This window comes from Balaenoptera musculus, chromosome X, assembly GCF_009873245.2.
Source record: "Balaenoptera musculus isolate JJ_BM4_2016_0621 chromosome X, mBalMus1.pri.v3, whole genome shotgun sequence".
Taxonomy (NCBI): domain Eukaryota; kingdom Metazoa; phylum Chordata; class Mammalia; order Artiodactyla; family Balaenopteridae; genus Balaenoptera; species Balaenoptera musculus.
Genome location: NC_045806.1, coordinates 100,580,789 through 100,606,070, shown reverse-complemented (window position 1 = coordinate 100,606,070; position 25,282 = coordinate 100,580,789). Strand labels below are relative to the sequence as shown.

The 25,282-nt window shown below is 39.3% G+C and overlaps 1 protein-coding gene across 1 annotated transcript; it reads left to right on the top strand.

The window, feature by feature from the left end:
• Positions 1-4,668: 4,668 nt before the first annotated feature.
• On the top strand, positions 4,669-24,857 carry LOC118888798 (NFKB activating protein). The gene is made up of 9 exons (XM_036840259.1): positions 4,669-5,196; positions 8,144-8,224; positions 12,477-12,547; positions 12,729-12,869; positions 14,530-14,593; positions 16,564-16,673; positions 16,771-16,846; positions 18,213-18,362; positions 21,423-24,857. The coding sequence occupies exons 1-9, from the start codon at positions 4,811-4,813 to the stop codon at positions 21,595-21,597; spliced, it is 1,254 nt and encodes a 417-aa protein (XP_036696154.1). The 5' UTR covers positions 4,669-4,810; the 3' UTR covers positions 21,598-24,857.
• Positions 24,858-25,282: the final 425 nt, after the last annotated feature.

Here is a 25,282-nt window from a genome sequence, read left to right as displayed (position 1 = left end):
TGATAGATACATGACCTTTAGCATTTGACAAAATCCAAAGGAATCCGGACACAAAGAAGTGAACCCTAATGTAAATAACAGGTTTTTGTTAATTACAACGCATGAATGTGGTTCATCAACTGTAACAAATGTACCAATGCAAAATGTTAACAATAGGGGAAACTGTGGGGGGCAGGGAGCTAGCTAGGGTGGAGTGGGAGTGAATGAGAACTGTCTGCACTTTCTGCTCAATTTTGCTGCAAACCGTCTAAAAAAAAATAAAGTCTACTAATTTTTTTAAAAAGCAAGACAAGATCAAAGCGTGAATATTGCTAGCATCTCCGCTTGTTTGAATCCCATGTTTTCAAGATGTGCCTATCTTGGATTTTCGGTTTCTTGGTGTAGTTTATCTGATAATAGATATAAAAGTACTTTGTGTGGTGTTGGTTAAATTTTGCAAAACCTCATTCTGAGAAACTCGTGTTCTTTCATTTTTAAAGCAAAGGAAGGAGGAAGGGAGATGTGGAGAAGGAGAAGGAAAGAAGAAAAGAAGACGGCAGCCCGAGGAAATCAAATACCATGTTTAACATTTGCCCTTAAAGGAACAGCAAATGTGCAGCACATTTCTGTTTTAATATCATCACAACCAAAGTTTTACACCTTAAATGCCACAAATAAAGACATCAGTAAATTGGAATTAAGCAATGCAGGAGTGGAGGGCTGTATCTTCTTTGCCTCTGTATTCAACCGTCTTTCCCTTTTCTCCTGTTTCACACAGAGATGTGAATTGATAGTTGTTTAATTTTATTTGGAATCTGTGATACCACAACCGTTGGCTGTGCTTCAGGATCTGAGTTATTTGCCAAGTTTTGCGGCTTCCTCAGTCTCCACCCTTCTCAGACATTGAGGATGAGCTTTCCCACGCTCAACACTAGCCTCTAGCAAAGCTGGTCAACATCCTATTCCCCTAGGGGCCTGGTGGGCAGCAAAACGCTCAAATTCTCCATCCAAGCCATGCTCTGTGCAGTGCATTATTCATTCTTTCCTCTATCTTTTGCATACACACACACAGACACTTTAGCTCAAATATATCCTGCAATGGTCACATCATTCCATTTCATCCTGTGTTAATTTGGGCCATCAGAACACTCCCATAAGCTCCAGCTGCTTTTCTACCTGTTGGCAGACATAGCTCCTCCCAGTGAGCATAAGCTAGAAATAATTGTCCATTTACGGCACAGTTTTCTAATGTGAAATTCATATTGGCTGACCCAAGAGTTTGATAAATTTTCCATACATCTAGAGGCCTAATATCATCAAACTCCTTCCTATAAACGGAGCATCAATTCATTATTAGAGAAGAAATCCTAGTGTTAGAGGGACTGACAAAGCTGGCACCATAGCAGAGTTACTAGAGACCACAAGTATGTATCAACCAAGAAGTATTTGGGAAGAAAAAAATTTTTAAGTGTGTAGTTCAGATTTTGAGCCTGTAAATCCTTTCAAAACAGATTAGTAATTTAAAACTTTGTTTTAGTCTTGGAACTTCTTAAACAATCGTTGGTATAACTGGAAAGCACCTACAAATTCAAACGGACACAGACTACAAAAGAGTCCCCCTAACTTCTACCACCTCAACCCTCATTTCCACAACCCAGATCCCAGCCTTGGTGCTCTGGGTGGTAGTCATGAACCTGTCCAGGCAACTCAGATTACAAAGAGAAGTAGTTAATGAAAGCGGAATGCCCTCATAGCCCATAACACACAAATGATTTAACTCCTGTAAAGAACGAATCAGTGTGAGTGTGAATGATTCCTTGTCTTGGCTGGGCTGGGCTTCCACAGGACTCAACATCTGCCTGACTCCATTCACTACCTACACCTGCCTGCGTGCTCTGGCTTCCTCCTCACTTCCTAGTCAAAAAACACAGGCTGCTCCAAGGAAGCTGAGCAATAAGCGTAACATGCAAATCAGAGGTGTAGGGGTAGGATTTCTCATTGGAACTAAAATGCATGCCTACCAGCCATTGGGCAGGTAGACCAAGCACTGTTCCGAAGTTGGCTTTTACAGGCAATTGATGTGAAAGTGTACAGCCAGGTATCACAAAAGTTAGGCATAGGTTTTCCACTGAAAACTGTCTTATTAGAAATTTCCCTAAATCCCCATCCCAAATAACATAACTTCTCTTACTCAATTCAGTTATTGGTCCTCACCCCATGGCTAATTGTATTTACATAGAAGATATTCAGTAGTGTGGTCCGCTTTTTCCATTTAACATTATATTGTACATCTTTCTCTTAAATTCCAAAAAAAAGGAGATTTCCAATAATCAATGGCATTAGTTTTCATGGTCTGATAGGTTACTTCTTAAGAGGAAAACCCCAGAGGCCATCTAACTACTGATAGACTGGATTCAGAATTTCCACAGCAGTGGCAGGTGAGGGGCAGGGCAGGGAACTGAGTACAGGACGGAAGAAGACAGGGAGGGTGGAAGAGAGATTGACTGCGATTAGAAAAGGGAAAAATGTTCTACCACCTTTCATTGACATCTAAGAATCTGGGCTTTTTAGATATCTTGGTTTGCACCTCAGCTCTGCCATTTACTTGATTTATGGCACATTTGTCTCTCTGAGACTCATTTTCTAAAAACATTTGAAATGTAGAATATTAACCCTGGTTGTTATGCGGAATACAGATAATACATGTAAAGTGCTGAGCACATAGAATGTGCTCAATATAATGGTGTCCATTACTATCATCATTATTGATTTCCTACCATTAAATGTACTTTACAACTGGAAATAATTTTTAAAAAATAATTTCCAGAGCAAACTCATTGTGCCTTCAAAAATTAAGGTCAATAGAAAGGAAACCATCAACAAAATGAAAAGACTACCTACTGAATGGAAGAAAACATTTGCAAATTATATGACCAATAAGGGGTTAATGTCCAAAATATATAAACAGCACATACAACTCAATATCAAAGAAACAAACAACCTGATTTTAAAATGGGCAGGGGGGGCTTCCCTGGTGGCGCAGCTGTTAAGAATCTGCCTGCCAGTGCAGGGGACACCGGTTCAAGCCCTGATCCGGGAAGACCCCACATGCCGCCAAGCAACTACGCCCGTGTGCCACAACTACTGAAGCCCGTGCGCCACAACTACTGAAGCCCACGCACCTAGAGCCCGTGCTCTGCAACAAGAGAAGCCACTGCAGGGAGAAGCCCGCGCACCGCAACGAAGAGTAGCCCCCGCTCGCCACAACTAGAGAAAGCCCACGCAGCAATGAGGACCCAATGCAGCCAAAAATAAATAAATATAATAAATAAATTTTTTAGAAAATGGGCAGAGGACCTGAATAGACATTTTTCCAAAGAACACCTACAGATGGCCAACAGGCACATGAAAAGATGCTCAACATCGATAATCATCAGAGAAATGCAAATCAAAACCATGAGATACAACTAATATAATATTATAAATCGACTATACGTCAATAAAATTTTTAAAAATAAAGTTTAAAAATTAGTATAATTAGTGTTCTAATGCTCTTTCATTTAAAACAGTATAAAATGAATAGAAATAATGACCATTAACCATGTATTGCTGAGCTAGTATATATCGACTGAAGAAAAACACACAACCTAAAAGTTGCCAATTATGTTTCATTTGGGGACCTTACTGAGGACTATAGCCTGGGAGACAGCCTCTCAGAGAGCTCTGAGGAACTGTTCCGAAGTGGTAAGGGAGGAGCCACGATATATAGGAGTTTTTGCTGAAAAACAAAAACAAAAAACCTGTAGTTGAACATCAAAAGATTACTGCTAATCACAAAACAACCAGACATCTCAAGTTAATGACTTTAGTGCTTTTCTCTGTATGGGAAGATGCCAAAGTCTGGGCTCATTGCAATTATTCCTTAGATATGCATCTTCCCTATCTAGGGCCACTATCCTGTTTTTTCAACACCCTGAATTCCCCTCAGGGGTAGGGTGTGGGGGTCAAGGCAGCTGCAGTGGCTGGTGGCTTGAGGGAGGGCGACATTCCTAGTTTATTGGTATGGCAGGCAACATTTTTTTTTGTCCTCACATATGATGGGACTAGTTTAAGGAACTAGACAAGGAGAGGGTTATAAATTCCTTTTGCTGGAGCACATTGGTGGCGATGGGTGGCTGAGGGATAAATATGCAGTTTTCCTCTGTGCTGCGAACCTAACTGGAATGTTAACAGGCTCAAATCAGTAATACAGAATTTGTGACCTCTAAGCTAACTGGGCAATATGGGGCTTAGACATTGTAGCTCTCCACCAATTTAGATAAACCCCCTTTAATTTGCTTGGAATTGTAAAGAAAAAAAAAGTGTGTGTGTGTGTTTGCGCGCGCGCATGCCCGCGCACTCATACATACATACATAGACACATTTATTTATTTACTTACTTAGTTACAACGTATTTATGGTTCATACGGCCGCTCAGTGACATGTGTCCTGTGGCCTGTCGTCCTTCCCTTCAACTATTTCAACTCAAAGCTGAAAAAAGTACACGGTCTTCAGTAGAGCTTAGACTTGAGCAGCCTCACTCGGAACCCGAAGGATGAGCCGACCTGGTTGCCCCACCGGCTTCTTTATACGGATACACACATCCCGTCCCATTGGCAGGACCGCCTAGGTCCGGGGAAGGGATTTGCAGACGTACTCGGAACTGTTTCCAAGGTTTTATCAGGTTTGGGTGGTGTCGCGGCTGCTGGTCCTGGGAGCCAAGGCAACGGAGATCTTCCCAACTTGCGAGAGCGCCCCCTTCTCCCACGGCTTCGGGGACCCAGCAACAGCTATGGCTCCGGTGTCTGGCTCCCGCAGCCCGGAGTGGGAGGCCTCGGGCTCCGGGGGGAAGCGTCGCAGTTCGTCGAAGAGCCCTAAGCCCAGCAAATCCTCTCGCTCCCCGCGGGGCCGCCGCTCTCGCTCGCACTCTTGCTCTCGGTCCGGGGACCGGAATGGCCTTAGCCATCAACTGAGTGGCCCCAGCCAAGGCTCCCGAAACCAGTCCTACCGCTCCCGCTCGCGGTCACGCTCTCGAGAGCGGCCTTCCGCGCCGCGGGGCGCCCCTTTCGCTTCTGCCTCCTCGTCCGCCTATTATGGCGGCTACTCACGCCCCTACGGGAGCGACAAGCCATGGCCTAGCCTCCTGGACAAGGAGAGGGAAGAGAGCCTGCGGCAGAAGTGAGTGAGACGAACGCACCTTATCTTTCGTGAGCCCACCAGCCTTCAGTGTCCGATTTATTGTTCATCTTGCTCCCGACTATACCCATTTCGCGCTCTCTCCCTGACTTGCGCCCATTTTCATCCCCTCCTTCAGTCCACCCACGATAACAGCTTATTCGCCTTTTCTACCCTAGGTTTTCACTCCTCCTCGGGCCCCTTCATCTAGTGCCCTGGGCTCTCGCAACCCCCTCCTGCCTCCTGGCTTGTAGCGGACATGGCCAGGAGCCTCAGACGTACCGGAATTATAGCATTTACTTGGTGTGTCGTTATCATTCGTGAGCATGTTTTATTCCCCACTAGACTGAGCTCACGGAAAGGAGGAGCCCGGTTTTATTGATCACAAAATTCACAGTGTCTAGCACTTTGTAGGCGCGCAACCACTGCTTGTTGAATGATCAAACGGGTTTGAGATGATAGGGTAAGTGAGTGGAATTGTTTTGTAGCGATTTGGGAAGGGTTGAGATTAAGGTTTAAATTGGAGGGGAGGAAAACCTCTGAAACAAGATGTTTGAATAAATGTAGGAAAAGTGATCTGCTAAACTGTAGATTGGACTACACTGAGAAAGATCTTGTCAAGTGGTCTCAATCTTGACCATGAGAAATGAGGTCAGGGTGAGATCAGATCTCCTCTAATGAGACTGAGTATTGGAGTGGAAAATGAATAGTTTAAGAAGGAGAAAGGAAAAGGGTTATAATTATTGCTTTGTAAGTTTTAAAATTTTTTTTTACTTTTTAAAAATTGAATTATAGTTGATGTACAGTGTTTTAAGTTACAGGTGTACAATATAGTGATTCACAATTTTTAAAGGTTATACTTCATATATAGTTATTATATGCTTTGTAAGTCTTAATATCTAACACTTATTGGTTGTTAAATTGTGTATCAGTTACTGTACTGAGTGCTTTACCATACTGTATGTGTTTTGTTAAAAAAGCCAAGAAATTAAAAAGTATAACAGGCATTTAGGAGCAGGTTAAGGTTCCAACAGCTGAGCGATGTCTTCATGAATCTTTTTCTTCCAGGAGTGGGAGGTAATAAAACGTAGTGATGAAGAGGACAGGCTCCAGAATCGGACTGCCTGAGTTTGAAGCCATCCTTTGCTGCTTAATAGTTGTGTGACCTTGGGCAAGTCACTTAACCTCTCTGAGTTTCATTTCTTCACCATTTAAAAGGGGATAAAATTAGCACGAAAGCTTTTTAAGAGTTGTAATGACTTAGTGCCCGGAACATAATAAATAGTCCTTAAGTGTTAGCTGTTAGTGTTTTGGGCATGGGAGCAGAAACAGTAAAAACAGCCCTGAGTTAGGTTGGAGACCTACTTTTCCAAATTAGAATTTCCAGAAAGTTACCCCCAGGCTGTGTCGATCAAAAAGCATCCAGTTTTCTTATTAGACATTCCTCACCAAAAGATGTCAGAATTCCTTGGATGAAATTTGCATTTGTACATCTAGAAGATAAATAATTTATCTTAAGAGTACAGATGAAGTCAGGTGGTGGGAGGGATAAGAACTTGACTGCTTGCTTTTTTCAGCCTGTCAGGCATTCTTTGTCCTATATGTGTATATTCAAAGTTTGGCTATAAGTATGTCCCCTATTAGATTTTTTTTTAATCTTTATTGGAGTATAATTGCTTTACAATGGTGTATTAGTTTCTGCTTTATAACAAAGTGAATCAGCTATACATATACATATATCCCCATATCTCCTCCCTCCCACCCTCCCTATCCCACCCCGCTAGGTGGTCACAAAGCACCAAGCTGATCTCCGTGTGCTAGGCAGCTGCTTCCCACAAGCTATCTACTTTACATTTGGTAGTGCATATATGTCCATGCCACTCTCGCTTCGTTCCAGCTAACACTTCCCACTCCCGGTGTCCTCAAGTCCATTCTCTATGGCTGCCTCTTTATTCCTGTCCTGCCCCTAGGTTCTTCAGAACCATTTTTTTTTTTTTTTAGATTCCATATATATATGTGTTAGCATACGGTATTTGTTTTTCTCTTTCTCACTTACTTCACTCTGCATGACAGACTCCAGGTCCATGTTACTTCAAGTGGGAAACCTGAGTCTGACTCTGCATGATTACACCTTTTACCCTGAATAAAGAAGAAAAATAATTTATTTTTAAAAAATCAAACCAATTATATTTATTTTGTAAGGTTTTTTTTTTAAACAAGTGGCATCACAGCAGCTAAACTTTGAGGAATTAAGCCTTAGTTTTTTTGTGTTTTGTGTGTGTGTTTGTAAGTAATATCAAAAATTAAGAGAAGAAATCACAAACATAAGATAAAACAAAAAATTTTGTGTCTTCCAAGAGTAGATAGAGGATTTACTCCTTTTTGAAAAAGGAATTAAAGGGAAAACAGAAAACAAGTGCTGTACCTCATTGAGTACAGTTTTTGTCAAATAAAACTTTTCTTTCACTTTCAGAGCTCCTTTTATTTTCTACTTCTAATGCTTTGTTGTTATTTTCTTCATTAATTCCTGAGTTTCTGAAAACAGAAGGTTTGACCTTATCAAAAGTAGAGAATTCTCTTTACTTTCCTAAGGATACATAAACAACTGAAGTTATTTCCAAATGTAAGACTGTCTCTGTCACATATTGCAGAAGATGAAAGGAGCAGTTAGGAGCTATGTCATGCATGTGGCGGAAGGGACACACTCGACAGCCTCCCAGGCTGAATTTCTGGCCTGGCCTGTCAGGCTGTCTGTAGTCTGTACCATTTGATAGTACTGTCAGAACATCAGATCCTAAGTGTTGAGTTTACATTTAAACCAAGTTTTTATTAGTTTAAAGTTTAAACTGTAAAGGGAAAATGGAACTTAACTGGACTCCTTTGACTTTTATTATATATTTAGGAAACAGTTTAGCCATGGAGTTATAATTTACCTGCTTATCTCTTCTAGGAGATTAAGTGAGAGAGAGAGGATTGGAGAATTGGGAGCTCCTGAAGTATGGGGACTTTCTCCAAAGAATCCAGAACCAGAGTAAGTGATTTAAAAATATATTTTTTAAATGCAACATTTGTTTAAATCCAGAGTCTATTGTCAAATTTTTTGTTAAGAACTTTAACTACAGCTCTTTTTTTCCTCTTTCTTATGAGTTATGCTATTCTACTCCTTAAGTTTTAAAAACATTGAACATACCTAAGGATTAAAACATGCTCCTAGTGGATTTTAGCATGCTAATTGTTCTCTTTAAGTTGTAATTCATGAGGTGCTAATTTCCTATTCATAGAAGGGTTCAGTGTTGAAACAAATACTTTTATATTATTTTGAATTATTTTTTCTCAATCCAGTAATTGATTGCATGTCAGACATTAGCATTACAAAGCGTTTTTTTAAAATGAATATACTGATATGGGTTTGTTTAGTTTCCTGCATGCAGTATTGTTGAAGGCCTAATACTTTTTCTTTTTACCTATTTTTTTTTTCTCTTTGGTGCTATTCATAAGCTGCTTCTTCCCTCTCCTCTATTTCTGTGTTTTCTTTAGATTGAGTTGAGACAATGTGCTTGACAGGTAAACCTGTTATTTGTAACAGGGTGATAAAGCATTATTATCTGAGAGTTCTTTTTTCTTCTTAAAAAAATTATTTTTTTCCCACCACCTGTTATTTTTTTTATTGAGGTATAATTGACATACAGTATTAGTTTCAGGCATACAACATAATGATTTGATATTTGTATATATTGCAAAACAATCACCACAATAAGTCTGGTTAACATCCATTACCATACATAGTTATAAATTTTTTTTTCTTGTGATGAGAACTTCTAAGATTTACTTTCTTAGCAGTTTTCAAATATGCAATACAGTATTATTATTATTTTATTTTTATTTTTGGCTGAGTTGGGTCTTTGTCGCTGCACACGGGCTTTCTCTAGTTGCAGCGAGTGGGGGCTGCTCTTTGTTGCGGTGCGCGGGCTTCTCATTGCGGTGGCTTCTCTTGTTGCAGAGCACGGGCTCTAGGCGTGCGGGCTTCAGTAGTTGCGGCTCGCGGGTTCTAGAGCGCAGGCTTAGTAGTTGTGGCGCATGGGCTTAGTTGCTCTGCAGCACATGGGATCTTCCCGGACCAGGGCTCGAACCCGTGTCCTCTGCATTGGCAGACGGATTCTTAACCACTGTGCCACCAGGGAAGCCCCAGTATTATTAACTGTAGTCGCCATGCTATACATTACATCCCCAGGACTTATTTATTCTATAACTGGAAGTTTGTACTTTTTTATACCCTTCACACATTTTACCCATGCCCCACCCTCTGGCAACCATCATTCTGTTCTCTGTGTCTGTGAGCTTGGTGGTTTTTTGTTTTTTGTTTTTTAGAGTTCACATATAAGTGAGATCATATGATATTTGTCTTTCTCTGTCTGACTTATTTCATTTAGCAAATGCCCTCACAGTCCATTCATGTTGTCTAAAATGGCAAGATTCTTTCTTTTTTAAGGATGAATAATATTCTACTGTGGGGGGTGTGTGTGTGTATATTTCTCACAGTTCTTTTTTATCCATTCATCTTTTAGTGGATATTTGGTTGTTTCTATATCTTGGCTATTGTAAATAATGCTGCAATGAGCATGAGAATGCAGATATATCTTTGAGATACTGATTTCATTTCCTTCAGATATATATCCAGAAGTGGGATTGTTGGATTATATGGTAGTTCAATTTTTAATTTTTTGAAGAACCTCCATACTGAATTCTGTAATGGCTGTACCAATTTATATTCCCACTAACAGGGTACAAGTGTTCCCTCTTCTCCACATCCTCACCAACACTTGTTACCTCCTGTCTCTTTGATAATATTCATCCTAACAGGTGTGAAGTGATATCTCATTTTGGTTTTGATTTGCATTTCCCTGATCATTAGTGATGTTGAGCATCTTTTTATGTACCTGTTGGCCATCTGTGTGTCTTCTTTGGAAAAATGTCTATTCAGATCCTCTGCCTATTTTTAAATCACATTGTTTGTTTGCTGTTGAGTTGTATGAGTTCTTTATATATTTTGGATATTAACCCCTCATCAGATATGATTTGCAAATATTTTCTCCCATTCAGTAGGTTGCCTTTTCATTTTGTTGATGGTTTCCTTTGCTGTGCAGAAGATTTTTAGTTTGATATAGTCACGTTTATTGATTTTTGCTTTTGTTACCTTTGCTTTTGGTGTCAAATCCAAAAAATCATTGCCAAGACCTATGTCAGGGAGCTTACCACCTATGTTTTCTTCTAGGAGTTTTATGGTTTCAGGTTTTACATTCAAGTCTTTAATCCATTTTGAGTTAATTTTTGTGTAATGGTGTAAGATAGTGGTCCATTTCCTTCTTTTGCATGTAGCTATCCAGTTTTCCCAGCACCATTTATTGAACAGACTGTCCTTTCCTCATTGTATATTATTGGCTCCTTTGCCATAAATTAATTGACCATATATACATGGATTTATTTCTGGGCTATCTGTTTTGTTCCATTGATCTATATGTCTGTTTTTATGGCAGTACCGTACTGTTTTGATTACTGTAGCTTTGTAGTATAGTTTGAAATCAGGGAGCATGATGCCTCGAGCTTTGTTCTTCTTGCTCAAGATTGCTTTGGCTATTCAGGGTCTTTTGTGGTTTCATGCAGATTTTAGGACTGTTTGTTCTATTTCTGTGAAAAAATACCGTTGGAATTTTGGTAGGAGTTTCATTGAATCTGTAGATTGCTTTGGGTAGTATGGATATTTTAACAATATTAATTCTTCCAATATGTGAGCATAGAAAATCCATTTCTTTGTGTCTTCTTCAATTTATTTCATCAATGTCTTATAGTTTTCAGTGTACAAGTCTTCCACTTCCTTGGTTAAATTTATTTCTAGGTATTTTATTCTTTTTGATGGAATTGTTTTCTTAGTTTCATTTTCTGATAATTCGTTATTAGTGTATAGAAATGCAACGAATTTCTGTGTATTGATTTTGTATCCTGCAACTTTACTGAATTCATTTATTGGTGCTGAGTCTTTTGGTGGAGTCTTTGGGATTTTCTATATATAGTATCATGTCATCTGCAAATAATGACAGTTTTACTTCTTCCTTTCCAATTTGGATGCCTTTTATTTCTTGTTCTTGCCTAATTGCTCTGGCTAGGACTTCCAATACTATGTTGAATAAAAGTGGTGAGAGTGGGCATCCTTGTCTTGTTTAGCTTTTCACCATTGAGTATGATGTTAACTGTGGGCTTGTCATATATTGTCTTTATTATGTTGAGATACTGAAACTTGTTCTAACAGATACCTTTAAAATACTCAAAGAGGACTTCCTGGTGGTGCAGTGGTTAAGAATCTCCCTGCCAATACAGGGGACACGGGCTCAAGTCCTGGACCGAGAAGATCCCACATGCCACGGAGCAACTAAGCCCGTGTGCCACAACTACTGAGCCTGCACTCTAGAGCCCATGCGCCACAACTACTGAAGCCCACGTGCCTAGAGCCTGTGCTCTGCAACAAGGGGAGCCATCGCAATGAGAAGCCCGCGCACCGCAACAGAGAGTAGCCCCTGCTCGCCGAAACTAGAGAAAGCCCGCGTGCAGCAAGAAAGACCCAACGCAGCCAAGAATAAAAATAAATACATAAATTTATTTATTTTAAAAGAATACTCAAAGAATTAGAGTTGAAAGGAATCCTAAATATAATTTTCTAGGCAATTTCTAAATTATTCCAGATGTGATCTTCAGAGGAAAAGACCGTGATATGGAAATTCCCTTTTTAAGCTATTGTAGAATGTTAATAATACTCATTTTCAGAATTCTCTTAAAACAGGATGAAATCTCTATAGCTGTAGTGTGTTAGATTCTTGCTCTGGGGAGACAGAACAGTTGTTGCTCTACTGTATGTCTGTTCCTCAAGTAGAATGAAATTATGAAGTCTTCCCTCAGCCTTCTTATCTCCAGTTTCTCTCTCTTTCCTTATGGTTCCTGTTTCCCTGCATTTGCCTTGTGGTTTCTTCGAAAATATAAATCCTTCATGCTGCTTTCAGTGTGAATAGCATTTTGTTAACTCGAAAGCTTTATGCAAATGTAAGTGATTATTCTACTATTATGAAGGTGGTTGGCCGATAAGCTATACTGTTAAAAAAGCAGTCCGGTGCTGGCTTTGAATGGTTCTTAGACAATCAATTTGTTATTGAAAAATTTTAAGTGTATATTTTTATACTCTGTGGTCCATATTTTATCACTTTTCTGATTCTTACTACAATTTTCTTTAAATTCAGCTCTGATGAACATACACCAGTAGAGGACGAAGAGCCAAAGAAAAGCACCACTTCAGCTTCTACTTCAGAAGGTATTTTTTAAATATAGGACATTTTTATTGAGAAGTTTAAAAAATACGTTTATAAATAGTTGAACATTAGACTTTACTCAAATCGCCTGTCATCAATTCCCTTTCAGTATTTTTAATACAATAAAATTGATGCTCAGAAACACTTCTTTAGAAGTTAGTTTTTTATTTGTATTTTATGTAGAAGAAAAGAAGAAGAAGAAGAAGTCTAGTCATTCAAAAGAAAGATCCAAGAAAAGGAGGAAGAAAAAATCATCTAAAAGAAAACACAAGAAGTATTCTGATGATAGTGACAGTGACTCTGATTCTGAAACAGACTCTAGTGGTAAGAAAGCCAACATCCTTCTGTGAGCCTTGCTTCAAAACTAGTTGTACTTCTTGAAAGCTTATTTTAGAAGAAGGTTCTTAAAAACAGTAATAGCCAAGAGTTTTAAACACTCACTGACTTTGTGTTGGGCACCCTGCTAAGTGCTTGATATGCATTATTGCTATTTAATCCACACAGTCACTGAAGGACACATCTTAGAGATGGAGAAATGGAGGCCCAGAGCAGGTTATAAGTACTGCACCCAAGACCACACAGTTGGGATTCAAACCTAAGCCATGTGACTACAGATTGGTTGTGTGTAGCTGTACAAGGCATGTGGCACCGAACCAAGTTGGGGTTAGTCTGTGAGACGTGTGGTGCCAAACCAAGCCACAGGGGGCTGCCTCAGCCCAGTGGAGCGGCTCTTTTGTGAGATTCTCACACTCAGTGGGCGCCTTTGTGCAATTTTCAAAAAGGTGCACCATAGGGGACTCCCTCAGGCCAGCAGCTGATTTAGGTGTCACACTTCCTGTGGGGCGGCACATCACAAAAAAGCCACCTTTTTGCGCCCTCTCCTGGCTGATGACTGACAGAGGGTGCCTCCTCTGGGGACACGTTACACTAAGGCACCCCTTCCTCTGATGTCACCTGGGTTTCCTGCCCCTCACTGTCACCTTTCTTCCTCACTGCTGGAAGGCTGAGCTTTCTTGAAGCGCAAATCTGAGCATGGCGGTCCCTACTTAAAATCCTTCCACAGTTCTCCATGGCCTTCAGGGTAAAGTCAGATCCCGATTGATCTCTCGCATCACACGTACCCTGTGGCTCTCCTGCAGCGTCCTCTTTGGCCTAAGAATGACTTTCCATCTCCTTGATACTGCACGTCCTTTCTCTTGACTCTGTCGCTTGGTGCAGAGAGTCCATCTGCCTACAATGCCGGTCTCTCCCTGCACGCGGCTTGGCTTACTCATTGCTATGATGGGCATGCATTACTTTTGTAATGAAACTGATTTTAAAAAGAACTAGCTTAAGAGTCACCTTTTCCTGGTCAACCGTTCCTCAGCCACCCTCCCCAAATCAGCCTGATTTTGAGACTCCTCTGTATGCCCAGAGCACCCCATGCTTCCCTCTCACTCAGATTCTACTTGCCTCTTTCCCTGTGTCTCCTCCACTAGAATGAGCTCCTGGAAAGCGAACCCCCAAACACACACATCATGAAAATACTCAAACACTGAGAAAAGTAAAGGGAGTAGTATTATTAATGCCATGTACAGTACTTGTCACTCAGGTTTAACATTTGTTAGCATTTTGACATATTTGCTTCAGATAGGGATTTTTTTGTTGAGATAGTCAAGGTAAATTACAAATACCACACTGCCACCCTAAATATTTCTGTATACACCTCTAAACAATAAGGACATTTTCGTATCTGACCACAATACTATTATCTCATGCAATAAGGTTAATAATAATACCCTATATAACCAAATGCAATTTTAATTTCTATGTCCTCCGTGCCTAGCACATTTCCTAACAAGTAGAAATAAATGTTTGAATGAATTTGAATGAATTAATTTCTCTGTAACAACAAATGGAAGAGTAATAAGATATTTATCTACTCAAGAGTATTGGGGTTTTAGAATTAAAAATTTTTTTAATTATAATGTGCTTTAATTTGCAGATGGAGATACAAAAAGGAGAGCAAAGAAAGCCAAGAAAAAGGAAAAGAAGAAGAAACGCAGATCGTCAGTTTTTTTCTTTAATTTTTATTATGGAAAAGTTCAAAAATATAGAAAATTATTTAAAATAGTGTAATGGACCTCCATGTCACCATCACCCAGCGTGAACAAGTATCAACTCATTGGCAGTCTCTAATGCCTGCCCCGCCATTATTTTGAAACCAATACCAGATATCATTTCATCCATAAAGCTGCGAGTTTCTCTAAAAGATAGGCATTCTTTAAAAAAAAAAAAAGTACAATACTGTTAATCCGCCTAAAATGTTTAACAGTAATTGTTCATTCAATTCTCAGTAGTTTTTGGTATAGTTTATTCAAATTAGGATCCAAACAATGTACATAAATTGTGATTGGTTGATATGTCTCTTACATCTCTTTAAATAGATAGCTTCCCCTTCCCTTTTTGTTCCTGCAGTTTTTTTGTAGCAGAAACAAAATCATTTGTCCTGGAGGGTTTCCTGCGGTATGGATTTTACTGGTTGTATTCTTACAGTGTTCTTTTAACATGTTTTCTATCCTTTGTATTTCCTGTAGTTTGACAGTTAGGTCTAGACACTTGATAAGGTTCAGATTTGAGTTTCTGGCAGGAATACTTCATAGGCGGTGCTGTGTACTTGCAGCAGGAGGCAGATAATGTCTGGTTATCTCTTTTTGTCATAATAACCGGCATCAGTAGTCATTGTCTAGGTCTCTTATATCATTGCCAAGTGGTGATGGTCTACTTCTGGCTTTCTTTCTTCATGTATTAGGTAGAATAATTCTATATGAGAAACCTACCCTCATTAGCTATTTGGTTACTCTGAAGTGTAGTTGGTATAGTAAGGGCAGAATAATTGCTTACTTTTTTTGTTTTATGAGTTTTCAAAATAATGAGTTGGGGTTTTTTAGTATCATTATGAACCCAAGGATTCAAACATATTTGATGTATTTTAATCCATTACACTGAAAATTGTTGATGTTCAAATTGGTAAGAGCTGTTTTTTATTTTTTTTTTGATTTTTTTTAATAAATTTATTTATTTTATTTATTTTTTTTTGGCTGCATCGGGTCTTCGTTGCTGTGCGCGGACTTTCTCTAGTTGCAGTGAGCGGGGGCTACTCTTTGTTGCTGTGTGCGGGCTTCTCATTGTGGTGGGTGGCTTCTCTTGTTACGGAGCATGGTCTCTAGGTGCACGGGCTTCAGTAGCTGTGGCATGCGTGCTTCAGTAGTTGTGGTTCGCGGGCTCCAGAGCGCAGGCTCACTAGTTGTGGCGCACGGGCTTAGTTGCTCCGTGGCATGTGGGATCTTCCCAGACCAGGGCTCGAACCCATGTCCCCTGCATTGGCTGGCGGATTCTTAACCACTGCGCCACCAGGGAAACCCAAGAGCTGTTTTTTAAACTGCTTTATTTCTGCTACCTTTCTACAACATGAGAACTATATTTTATTGTTCCCTTAGGGATCTTTTTTTTTAAAAAAATAAATTTATTTATTTATTTATTTTTGGCTGCATTGGGTCTTCGTTGCTGTGCGCGGGCTTTCTCTAGTTTTGGCGAGCAGGGGCTACTCTTCGTTGCAGTGCCCGCGGGCTTATTGCGGTGGCTTCTCTCGTTGTGGCACACGGGCTCTAGAGCACAAGCTCAGTAGTTTTGGCGCGTGGGCGCTAGAGTGCAGGCTCAGTAGTTGTGGCGCACGGGCTTACTTGCTCTGTGGCATGTGGGATCTTCCCGGACCAGGGCTCGAACCCGTGTCCCCTGCATTGGCAGGCAGATTCTTAACCACTGTGCCACCAGGGAAGCCCCGGGATCTTTTTTTTTATAGTGAAACATGATTTGGTTAAATAAGTTAGATTTTTTTAATTAAAGTTCTTCTCTAATAAGTTTGAATTAGCTGAGCATCCAGATCATTTCAGTCAGTCCTTCATTGCCTTGAAAAAAATAAGATGCCCTTTAGCATGGGAATATTAAATCAATTTATATCAAATTATAATCATTACAGGAAGAAATATAAGAAAAAGAAGTCTAAGAAGAGCAGAAAAGATTCCAGTGATTCAAGTTCTAAAGAGTCCCAAGAAGAGTTTCTGGAGAATCCCTGGAAGGATCGATCAAGTAGGTTCTTCTGATAGACTTCGACTCAGAACAGATAAGACATTAAATTAACTGATTAGTCAAAATGTGAATATGTTTCTGAACATCTTTTGTGCAGAGCCTGAAGAACCCTCAGATTTGATTGGCCCAGAGGCTCCCAAAACACTTGCCTCTCAAGATGATAAACCTTTGAAGTAAGTTAAGAGTGTGTTTATAATCTCTAAAGTACCGTACCCAAAAGTATGGTCCTAACTTCCTCTTCCAAGCTTATCTTCCTCTACTCCCTTATTTAGATGCCAGGTTCCAACTGAGCTGAACTAAAACTTCCCTGTATTCACTGTGCACTTTCACCTTATTTCTCCCCCCAATGTGCCTTCCCTTCTTTCCCCAGCCCTGATTTCTTTACTACCCCCAATTTCTTCCTGTTAAAATGCTTAACATTCTTCAAAGCCCTTTTCAAAAGGAGGGGGCATATGCTGATTCCCAATATCTTCCCTCCACAGGTAGGTGTGATTCCTACCCCTCTTTCTTTTTTATTTATTTATTTTTTACTTTGTTTTATTTTTTAAATTTGTTTGTTTGTTTGTTTTGGCTGCGTTGGGTCTTCCTTGCTGCACGCAGGCTTTCTCTAGTTGCAGCGAGCGGGGGCTACTCTTCGTTGCTGTGCACGGGCTTCTCATTGCGGTGGCTTCCCTTGTTGCAGAGTACGGGCTCTAGGTGCACTGGCTTCAGTAGTTGTGGCACGCGGGCTCAGTAGTTGTGGCTCGTGGGCTCTAGAGCGTAGGCTCAGTAGTTGTGGCACACGGGCTTAGTTGCTCCACGGCATGTGGGATCTTCCCGGACCAGGGATCGAACCCATGTCCCCTGCATTGGCAGGTGGATTCTTAACCACTGCACCACCAGGGAAGTCCTCCTACCCCTCTTTAATCCTTTAGTCCTCATAGCGTTTTCTTTCTTTTGTGCAATGTGTTATATATTCTACATTGTATTAGTGTTATATTCTTATTAATATGTAAGTGCCATAAGAACAGAGATTATTTTTATATTACAAGCTTTGAGTTTAATAGCTATTCAAGAAGAATTCAGTGAATTGAATGAAGGGATGGTAGTTTTCAAAGTCCCCTTGAATGAAAGTTATTTGAGAACCGTTACTGTATAGCATTATTATTGGTTATAAGTCTAATAAATATGTTAATTTGAGATATATTATTTCTTTACTTTTTTTTTTAAAGGGAAAAAGGTAAAAGGAATTCGCTGGAGGCAGAAGCAATAAAGGCAATACCTGTGGGAAAAATTGATCCATAATTGTAAACCATGAGTATATGCTCACTAACATCAGTTCTTTTATTCTTCCAAAGTACCTCTGCATTTCTGGGTTAGTGATATAGGTCACAGTGCAGTGTTCCCTAGTTAAGTTAAAGTAATTTACATTGGGCTTCCCAGCATGCTGCCCAGCAACTGTTATTCCTGCTGTTCTCTGAGAGAAATGGTTTTTTGTGCTCTCTTTAGATGATGAACTTTTTATAATGAACCTTTTCTGAATTCTATATTACTTTGTAGCTATGGCCATGCTCTGTTACCTGGTGAAGGTGCAGCTATGGCTGAGTATGTAAAAGCTGGAAAACGTATCCCACGAAGAGGTGAAATTGGCTTGACAAGTGAAGAAATTGCATCATTTGAATGCTCGGGTTACGTAATGAGTGGTAGCAGGTATGTTCTTGGCATTGAGGTCAGTTTCCTTTCTCACTACCAAAATTATATTTTGGTGACAGATTTTCATTAAGTGACCATTCCTGATGAAAAGTAAAGTATAAATATTGGTTTAATATTGGTTTTGTTAGTATAAATGTAGTTGTCTAAAATTCCAAGTAGGTATGCAACTTGGCTGTGTCTCCAACTTCAAAGAATCAGTCTTTTCAGTGTCCTTTTCTAATCCATATTTTGGTACAGATAGTTTATCCTCCGGAGGATATAGTTAAATTCAGCTATTTATCACTGCCCCACGAGGAATGTGGCATTCTGGTAGTTAGGAAAGCACTTACATAAGACAGTGTTTCCTGTTTTCTGAGTTTGTCTCTAGTTCTCTGTGGAGTCAGAGAACGTGGACTCTCTAGTTCTCTGGACTCTGAGAATGAAGAGCAGAAAAGGATTATGACAGAGAACAGAGATCAGTTTTAGCATGAGAAAAGGAATACAAAATTGGGAAGAGAAAACAAAGTCCCAGGAAGAGCAAGGAGAGTGAACTAATAGGGTATCAGTACCAAGATCAAACTGAATTTTGGATTTTTTAAAACTTCATAAACTTTTAAAAGTGGGTAAACATTTTTAAGTGAAATTGGAGGCAAATATTTGTGGAACCCCTGAAGCATCTCCAGAATCTTGGAATTCTGAGGACTGATATTTGAAAACATTATACCTAAGGACTAGTAAGACAAGAAAAAGAAATTAGAGGCATAAGAATTAGAACAGAGGATATAACACTGTCATTTTTTGTGAATGATATGATTTTTTACATAGAAAATCCTAAAGAATCTTCAGATGAATTACAAATAATAGGAAGGTTTAACAAATAGTTGGATATAATGTTAATACCCAAAAATCAATTGCATTTTTATGTACCAGCAACAAAGAACTGGAAAATATAGTTAAATAAAAAGAAAACATTTATAATAGTATCAGAGAATATGAAGGACTTAGGAATAAATCTTCACAAAAGATGTCCAAGACCTTTACAGGGAAAACTATAAGACATTATTAAGAGACATTAAAGAAGACCTAAATAAATGGAGAGGTATCATGTTCATGAATAGGAAGGCAATATTGTAAAGTTGTCAGTTCTTCCAAAATTAATCTGTAGATTCAGTGCAGTTCCAATCAAAATCACAACTGAGATTTTCATGAAACGTAATAAGATGGTTCTAAAATTTATATGTTAGACTAGAGGGCCAAGAATAGCCATCTTACTTCTGAAGAAGAGCAGGAAGGTGATTTGCCCTACCATATATGAGGGCTTATTATGAAGCTTGCAGCACTTTGGAAGAGTGGCGTAACAAATGAACTGTTCAACGGAATAAAATACAGAGCCCAGGGGCAGAGCCATACATGTATGGAACTTTGTTATATGAAAGAGCTGGTATGTCAGATCAGCGGGGAAAGAATGAACTAGGCAATAAATGGATCAGGAAGAAAATGGTTATCTGTATGGAAAAAGATGAAAGTAGAACCCTGTATCACCATATTTAAAAATCATTGCAGCTAGATCAGGAGTTAAACGTCAAAAACAACTTTAATACTCTTAGTATAAAATATGAGGAGATTTCTATTAGATCTTGGGGTGGGGAAGCATTTCTTAAAGAAGGCCAAAAAAAATGCACTAACTATAAAATAATATATTGATAAATTTGCCTGAGTTAAAAATAAGAACTTTTGTTTATCAAAAGACATCTTAAAATAAGTAAAAAGACAAGTTCCAAGCTGGGATGAGATCTTGTAATACACACAACTGATAGTATTGAGAGTATTTAAAGAATACCTATAAACAATCCAAAAGAAAAGTGGGAAAATGACACAAACAGGCATTTGTCAGAAGGAAAAAATATATGGCCTACACATACAAAAAAGATGTTCGTTATCATTGGAAATGGAAATCAACATATGGAAATACCATTTTACACCCATTTGATAGAGGTAAGTTCAAAGTTCTGACAATTCCAAGCATTTGAGAGGATGTGGATCCACAGGCTCTCTTAAGTATTGCCAGTGGTGGTATAAATCGGTACAACGATTTTGGAAAACATTCTGACATTATCTTGGGAAGTTGAGCATTCACATATTTTATGACCCAGCAACTCCATACCTACATACCCAAGAGAATCTTTCCCATGTACTAGGAGATGTGTACATTGATGTTTATTACAGCATCATTCACATGGCACTTTCCATTCCAGATAAACTACTCACTATACCCTGAGCAACCTAAATACATTGTCGTCTCCTTGACTTACCACCTGCCACTCCCCCACCTTCACACTAACCTGAAATGATCCTCCCCTCTTCTCCTTACTCAGTTTGCTCTGTTTTTCTAGGCATAGTTCAAGCTTCATCTTGAATTGATTGTGTAGGATTGGGTACATATACATAAAAGAGGCAGGTTTTCATGAAGTTTTCCTTCTAAATAGGCAGACCTTTTGAAGATGATGTAAGAGTTTCCCTCTGCCTCGACCCCTATACTTTCCTGATTTGGTCCTTGTGCTAAAATCCCTTCTTTCTTTTCTTTGAGCTGCAACTGAATTCTAAGGAAGTTAAATCCACCCACAAAACTCACCCAAAAATTCGATTGTAGATTTAAACCTGGTTCTTTTGGTTGTATGATAAATTAGAACTTTGAAGAAGTTCCACCTGCTAGATGACAACTTAAATCTTATCTATCCTACTATCAGGTCTACATATCACTTAGGAAGTTTAATAATTTGCCTGTTCCTAGTTGTTTTACTGGAAATAACAGAACCAGACTTAGGCCCTTAGTATTTGAAATTAATAACATTCACCCTATTGACAGAACCGCAGAGATCATTATTTGAATACTAGAAATGAATCAAAGGACATGTCAGCAGATAAAATGAATGATCTTTTGAAAATCTAACTCATTACAGAAACAGTTTCTATTTGTCGGCTTTTTAAATAGACTACTCTGTATTACGAAAGGATTAGTGAGGAAGCACTATGAAAATAATTACTGAGAAATTAAGCCAAAAATAAAATAATCTCCAGGCATCGCCGAATGGAGGCTGTGCGACTGCGAAAAGAGAACCAGATCTATAGTGCTGATGAGAAGAGAGCCCTTGCATCCTTTAACCAAGAAGAGAGACGAAAGAGAGAAAACAAGATTCTGGCCAGTTTTCGAGAGATGGTATACAGAAAAACTAAAGGGAAAGAGGACAAATAAGGATTTTCTGATTGTTCATCAGACATTTTTAACAACAAAAAAGAAAGTTTGGGTTCCATATATACACACAAAAAGATTATCATGATCTGAAGAAGCTTTACAGTGCTATACTGTGCCTTCTATTTAATTCTTTCAGTCCTTCTATAAAAAGCTGCTTATTGATGTAACTTTAGCAAGCTCTTTGGGTTATTTTGGATTGACCAAAACAACCTTCTGGTTTAAAAATCCAAATTATGAATGAAACTCTACTGTGTTGGGGGAGGTGGCATTGAGAGAAGGTGCTGGTGAGGTGAGAAACTGAACTCTCACACCATGGGACAGTGCTCCCATTAGCTCTACATGGTGCCCACTCCCCAACTCATCCCAACTGAACTTGTGAGAAATTATCATTCCTCTATGTTGAATGTGTTATAAATGGACTTGATAGAAACACACAGGAGGCCACTTTTGTTACCAAAATGAAGGCATGGCTGAAAAAAGCAAATCTGGAATTTGAAGGTTGACTTGTATATTACAATATTATTGTCAGCTCTGGAAGTAATGTATTTTGATTTTAGTCCCTGCCTCCACCCCAAAACCAACAAACAAACCAAAAAGCAAACTAACCCACAGACTTGTTGAATTGAAAATGTGAACATTAGTTTTAAAATTCTTAATAGGTTAATTAAAAATGGTTATTTCAAATATAAAATATTGGGAAGTCTCCTGTTGTGCCAGTGTAAGTACATTATTTCCGTCTGAGCTGTGTTTAGATCATTATTTGAATACTAGAAATGGATGGGAGTCAACAATGGTCAGGAGTTTAATAAGGAAAAATATAATGAGTCATTGTTTTCATTGTTTTAACTTGGTTGCTTCATAAGGATGAAGCTAAAATGATGTTAAACGTTTTTAAAATCTGTCCTTTGTAATAAGCAGATTTCATTTTAAGCATTGCTAAACTTTTCAGTTTATTTTTTACATCTGTCATTCAGTTTAATCTGTAACTTCATATAGAACCCCTCACTTTCTCACTTTTTTATGGCTACTGTTGGCTTTTAAGTTTGGGAGAAATGGAAAATTCTGGGACTGTGAGATCGTGATCTTTTTCCTTCCCTCCTTTTGTTAAAGTTTAGTTGTTAGGACATACGAGCGAAGGGGGAGGGGATAGTAGAAGTTTTGGCTGTTTTTGTTAAGGTTGTTTTGAGCTGCATTATTATGTGCCTAGGATAAATTTAAATTATCTGAGTGATGGGGAATTTCTGACTTTGCTGTTGTAAAATGCCCTCTCTCCTTACAATAAAGTTTTTTTTTTAAAAAAAGGTTTTTTTTTTTGGAAGAGAACACTGCATTTATTTAACCCCATAAATTATAACATCTTAACACATGTAAAATTTTTGTATTTTTAAAGTGCTTTGAAAGATATTTTTTTTAACAAGTGGAAAATAATGTTCTTTAAAAGACATCAAACTTTTAGTGGAAAATGATATTACCAGAAGCATGTAAGGATTTGTTCATCCTCTTCAAGAAATGGGATTTTTATGTAAAATATATATGTAGCACTGAATGCCAAAATGATGGGTATGTGTGGTTGGAATTAAAAATGAGATTTGCTAATAAACCCATCGGGATGGTGTCTTAAGTCAAGAACGACCTTGAGAGGGGAGAGGGAGGGGCGTTGGGTAATCAGTGCTTCCGGAGGTGAACTTCCTTGCCTTGTGATGGGTTTGAGTTAGTGGTCAGGACAGCCATTCAGACTGACAGTCCCCCGAACTTCTGCGGCTTCAGTGACAGGGACAGGAATGTGGTTGACTTGAATATTCTTCAGGCAGCCAAAAAAGGATTTCCACGCAGGAAGCTTCAGGGTTTTCAAATTAGCTGGGACACCTCCAATGTGCAGATGCTCCTGCGTGCGGGCAGTGGGGACGGGGTGCTGTCCAGCGGTGGAACTATAGTCTGCGTCCAGTTTCAGGTGCAGGATGTGCTGTTTTATGGTGACTGTCACTGAGTGCCACTGTCCGTTACACAGAGATTGCTTTGGTGTGACCGATGTCAGGATCCCACCTGCCTCACTGCCCACAGAGGCCGTGACCTTTCCTGCCTCCATATAAACACATAAGTGCTCCCCAGGTTGACTTCCGATGTGAATTAGAGTTCCAGTGAGACTTCTCGGGCGAATGCTGAAAACAAGCTTAAATTCTGGCCCCAAAAGCACGGAGTTAGCTAGGATGACATGACCTCCTTCTTGAGAAAAGTAGATGCCTTTCTCCAAAGAGCCATCCAAGCAGGGAGACACCCCAAAGCTTGCAGAAGCAGTGTCCAGGGGTTTCAAATCCAACTGAAAGTTCCTCAGGCATCCCACAAAGCTGTTTTGGGGGAGGGTCTTTGGTTTTCCTGATGGAGACGATCCCAGGTAAACTGGTGCTCTGAGGCTGACGGTGGAATTTCCGGGCAAACTTCCCTCCCGGGCCCTTAGACCATCCACAACCAAGCGCCCCCTTTCTCCATCTTGCCCAAATGCCACCGTGTGCCACTTCCCATCACTGCACTTTGCTCTTGAGCTTCAGTTTTTTTCCTCCTGCGCCCAGTGCAAAGACCAGACGTCCTTTCGAAAGATAAAGAGCCATAAAGGAGTTCTTAGTGCCTGTGTAAAACACGAGCCCTCTGGACGCCGTTGTCTGCAAGTCCACGGCAAACTGTGACCTGGGTTTCAGCAACTCCTGGGGAAGCATGAATAGCAAGTGGCTGGTGGGACTGTCCCCAAACCTGAGGGCTCTGTGGCTGGCCTGGGCCTCTGGAAGTGGTGGGCAAGACTGGGCATCTCCCCTCACCTTCAAGCTCCTTGGGGAGGCAGCTGGTGTGTCACGCAATGGCTGGTGGATATTGAAAAAATTTAAAAATTAAAAAGTAAAAAAATTTTTTAAATAAATAAATAAATATCTTTCAAAGCACTTTAAAAATACAAATAATTTACATGTGTTAAGATGTTATAATTTATGGGGTTAAATAAATGCAGTGTACTCTTCAAAAAAAATAAAAGAAAAAATGTTTTAAAACAAGGCAGTGAAAATATACTTTATATACTTTATCAAAGTATAGATAAAATTTTTACTACTTAACATATGTTCTAGGAAAATGTCTAACTTTAACCCACAATTAATGAACCAAACAGCCAGTTGGCATGTAGCAACATTTATGATCCCTGAACTTGAAGTGATTTCAATTTATCATCATTGTTGCCTAGCCTAATAAATGTATTATTTCCAAAAGTTAAAAGGAAACTAGGTCCCAAATTTGTGAGTCATAATCCATCCACTTCCCTGTGTAATAAAACCTAAATTTATATTCCCCATTTAAAAATTTTGTTCTCAGGAATTCCCTGGTGGTCCAGTAGTTAGGACTCGGCGTTTTTCACTGCCGAGGGCCCGGGTTCAATCCCTGGTCGGGGAACTAAGATCCCACAAGCTGCGCAGGTGGCCAAAAAAAATTTAAAAAAAAAAAAGAAGAAAAAATAAAAAGTTTGTTCTCTAAGAACATTACTTTTTGTTACTGGTTCCTAGAGACTGAATGGGTTTGTTCTCTGATTTTCATTCAGTAGGCAAGGTAGTTTAAATGCAACAATTTTGTGATATATGAATATTGTGGATTTTCATCGGATTCTTCTGTCTCCTCCACAGAGTAGATACTCAACAAATGCTTGTTGAAT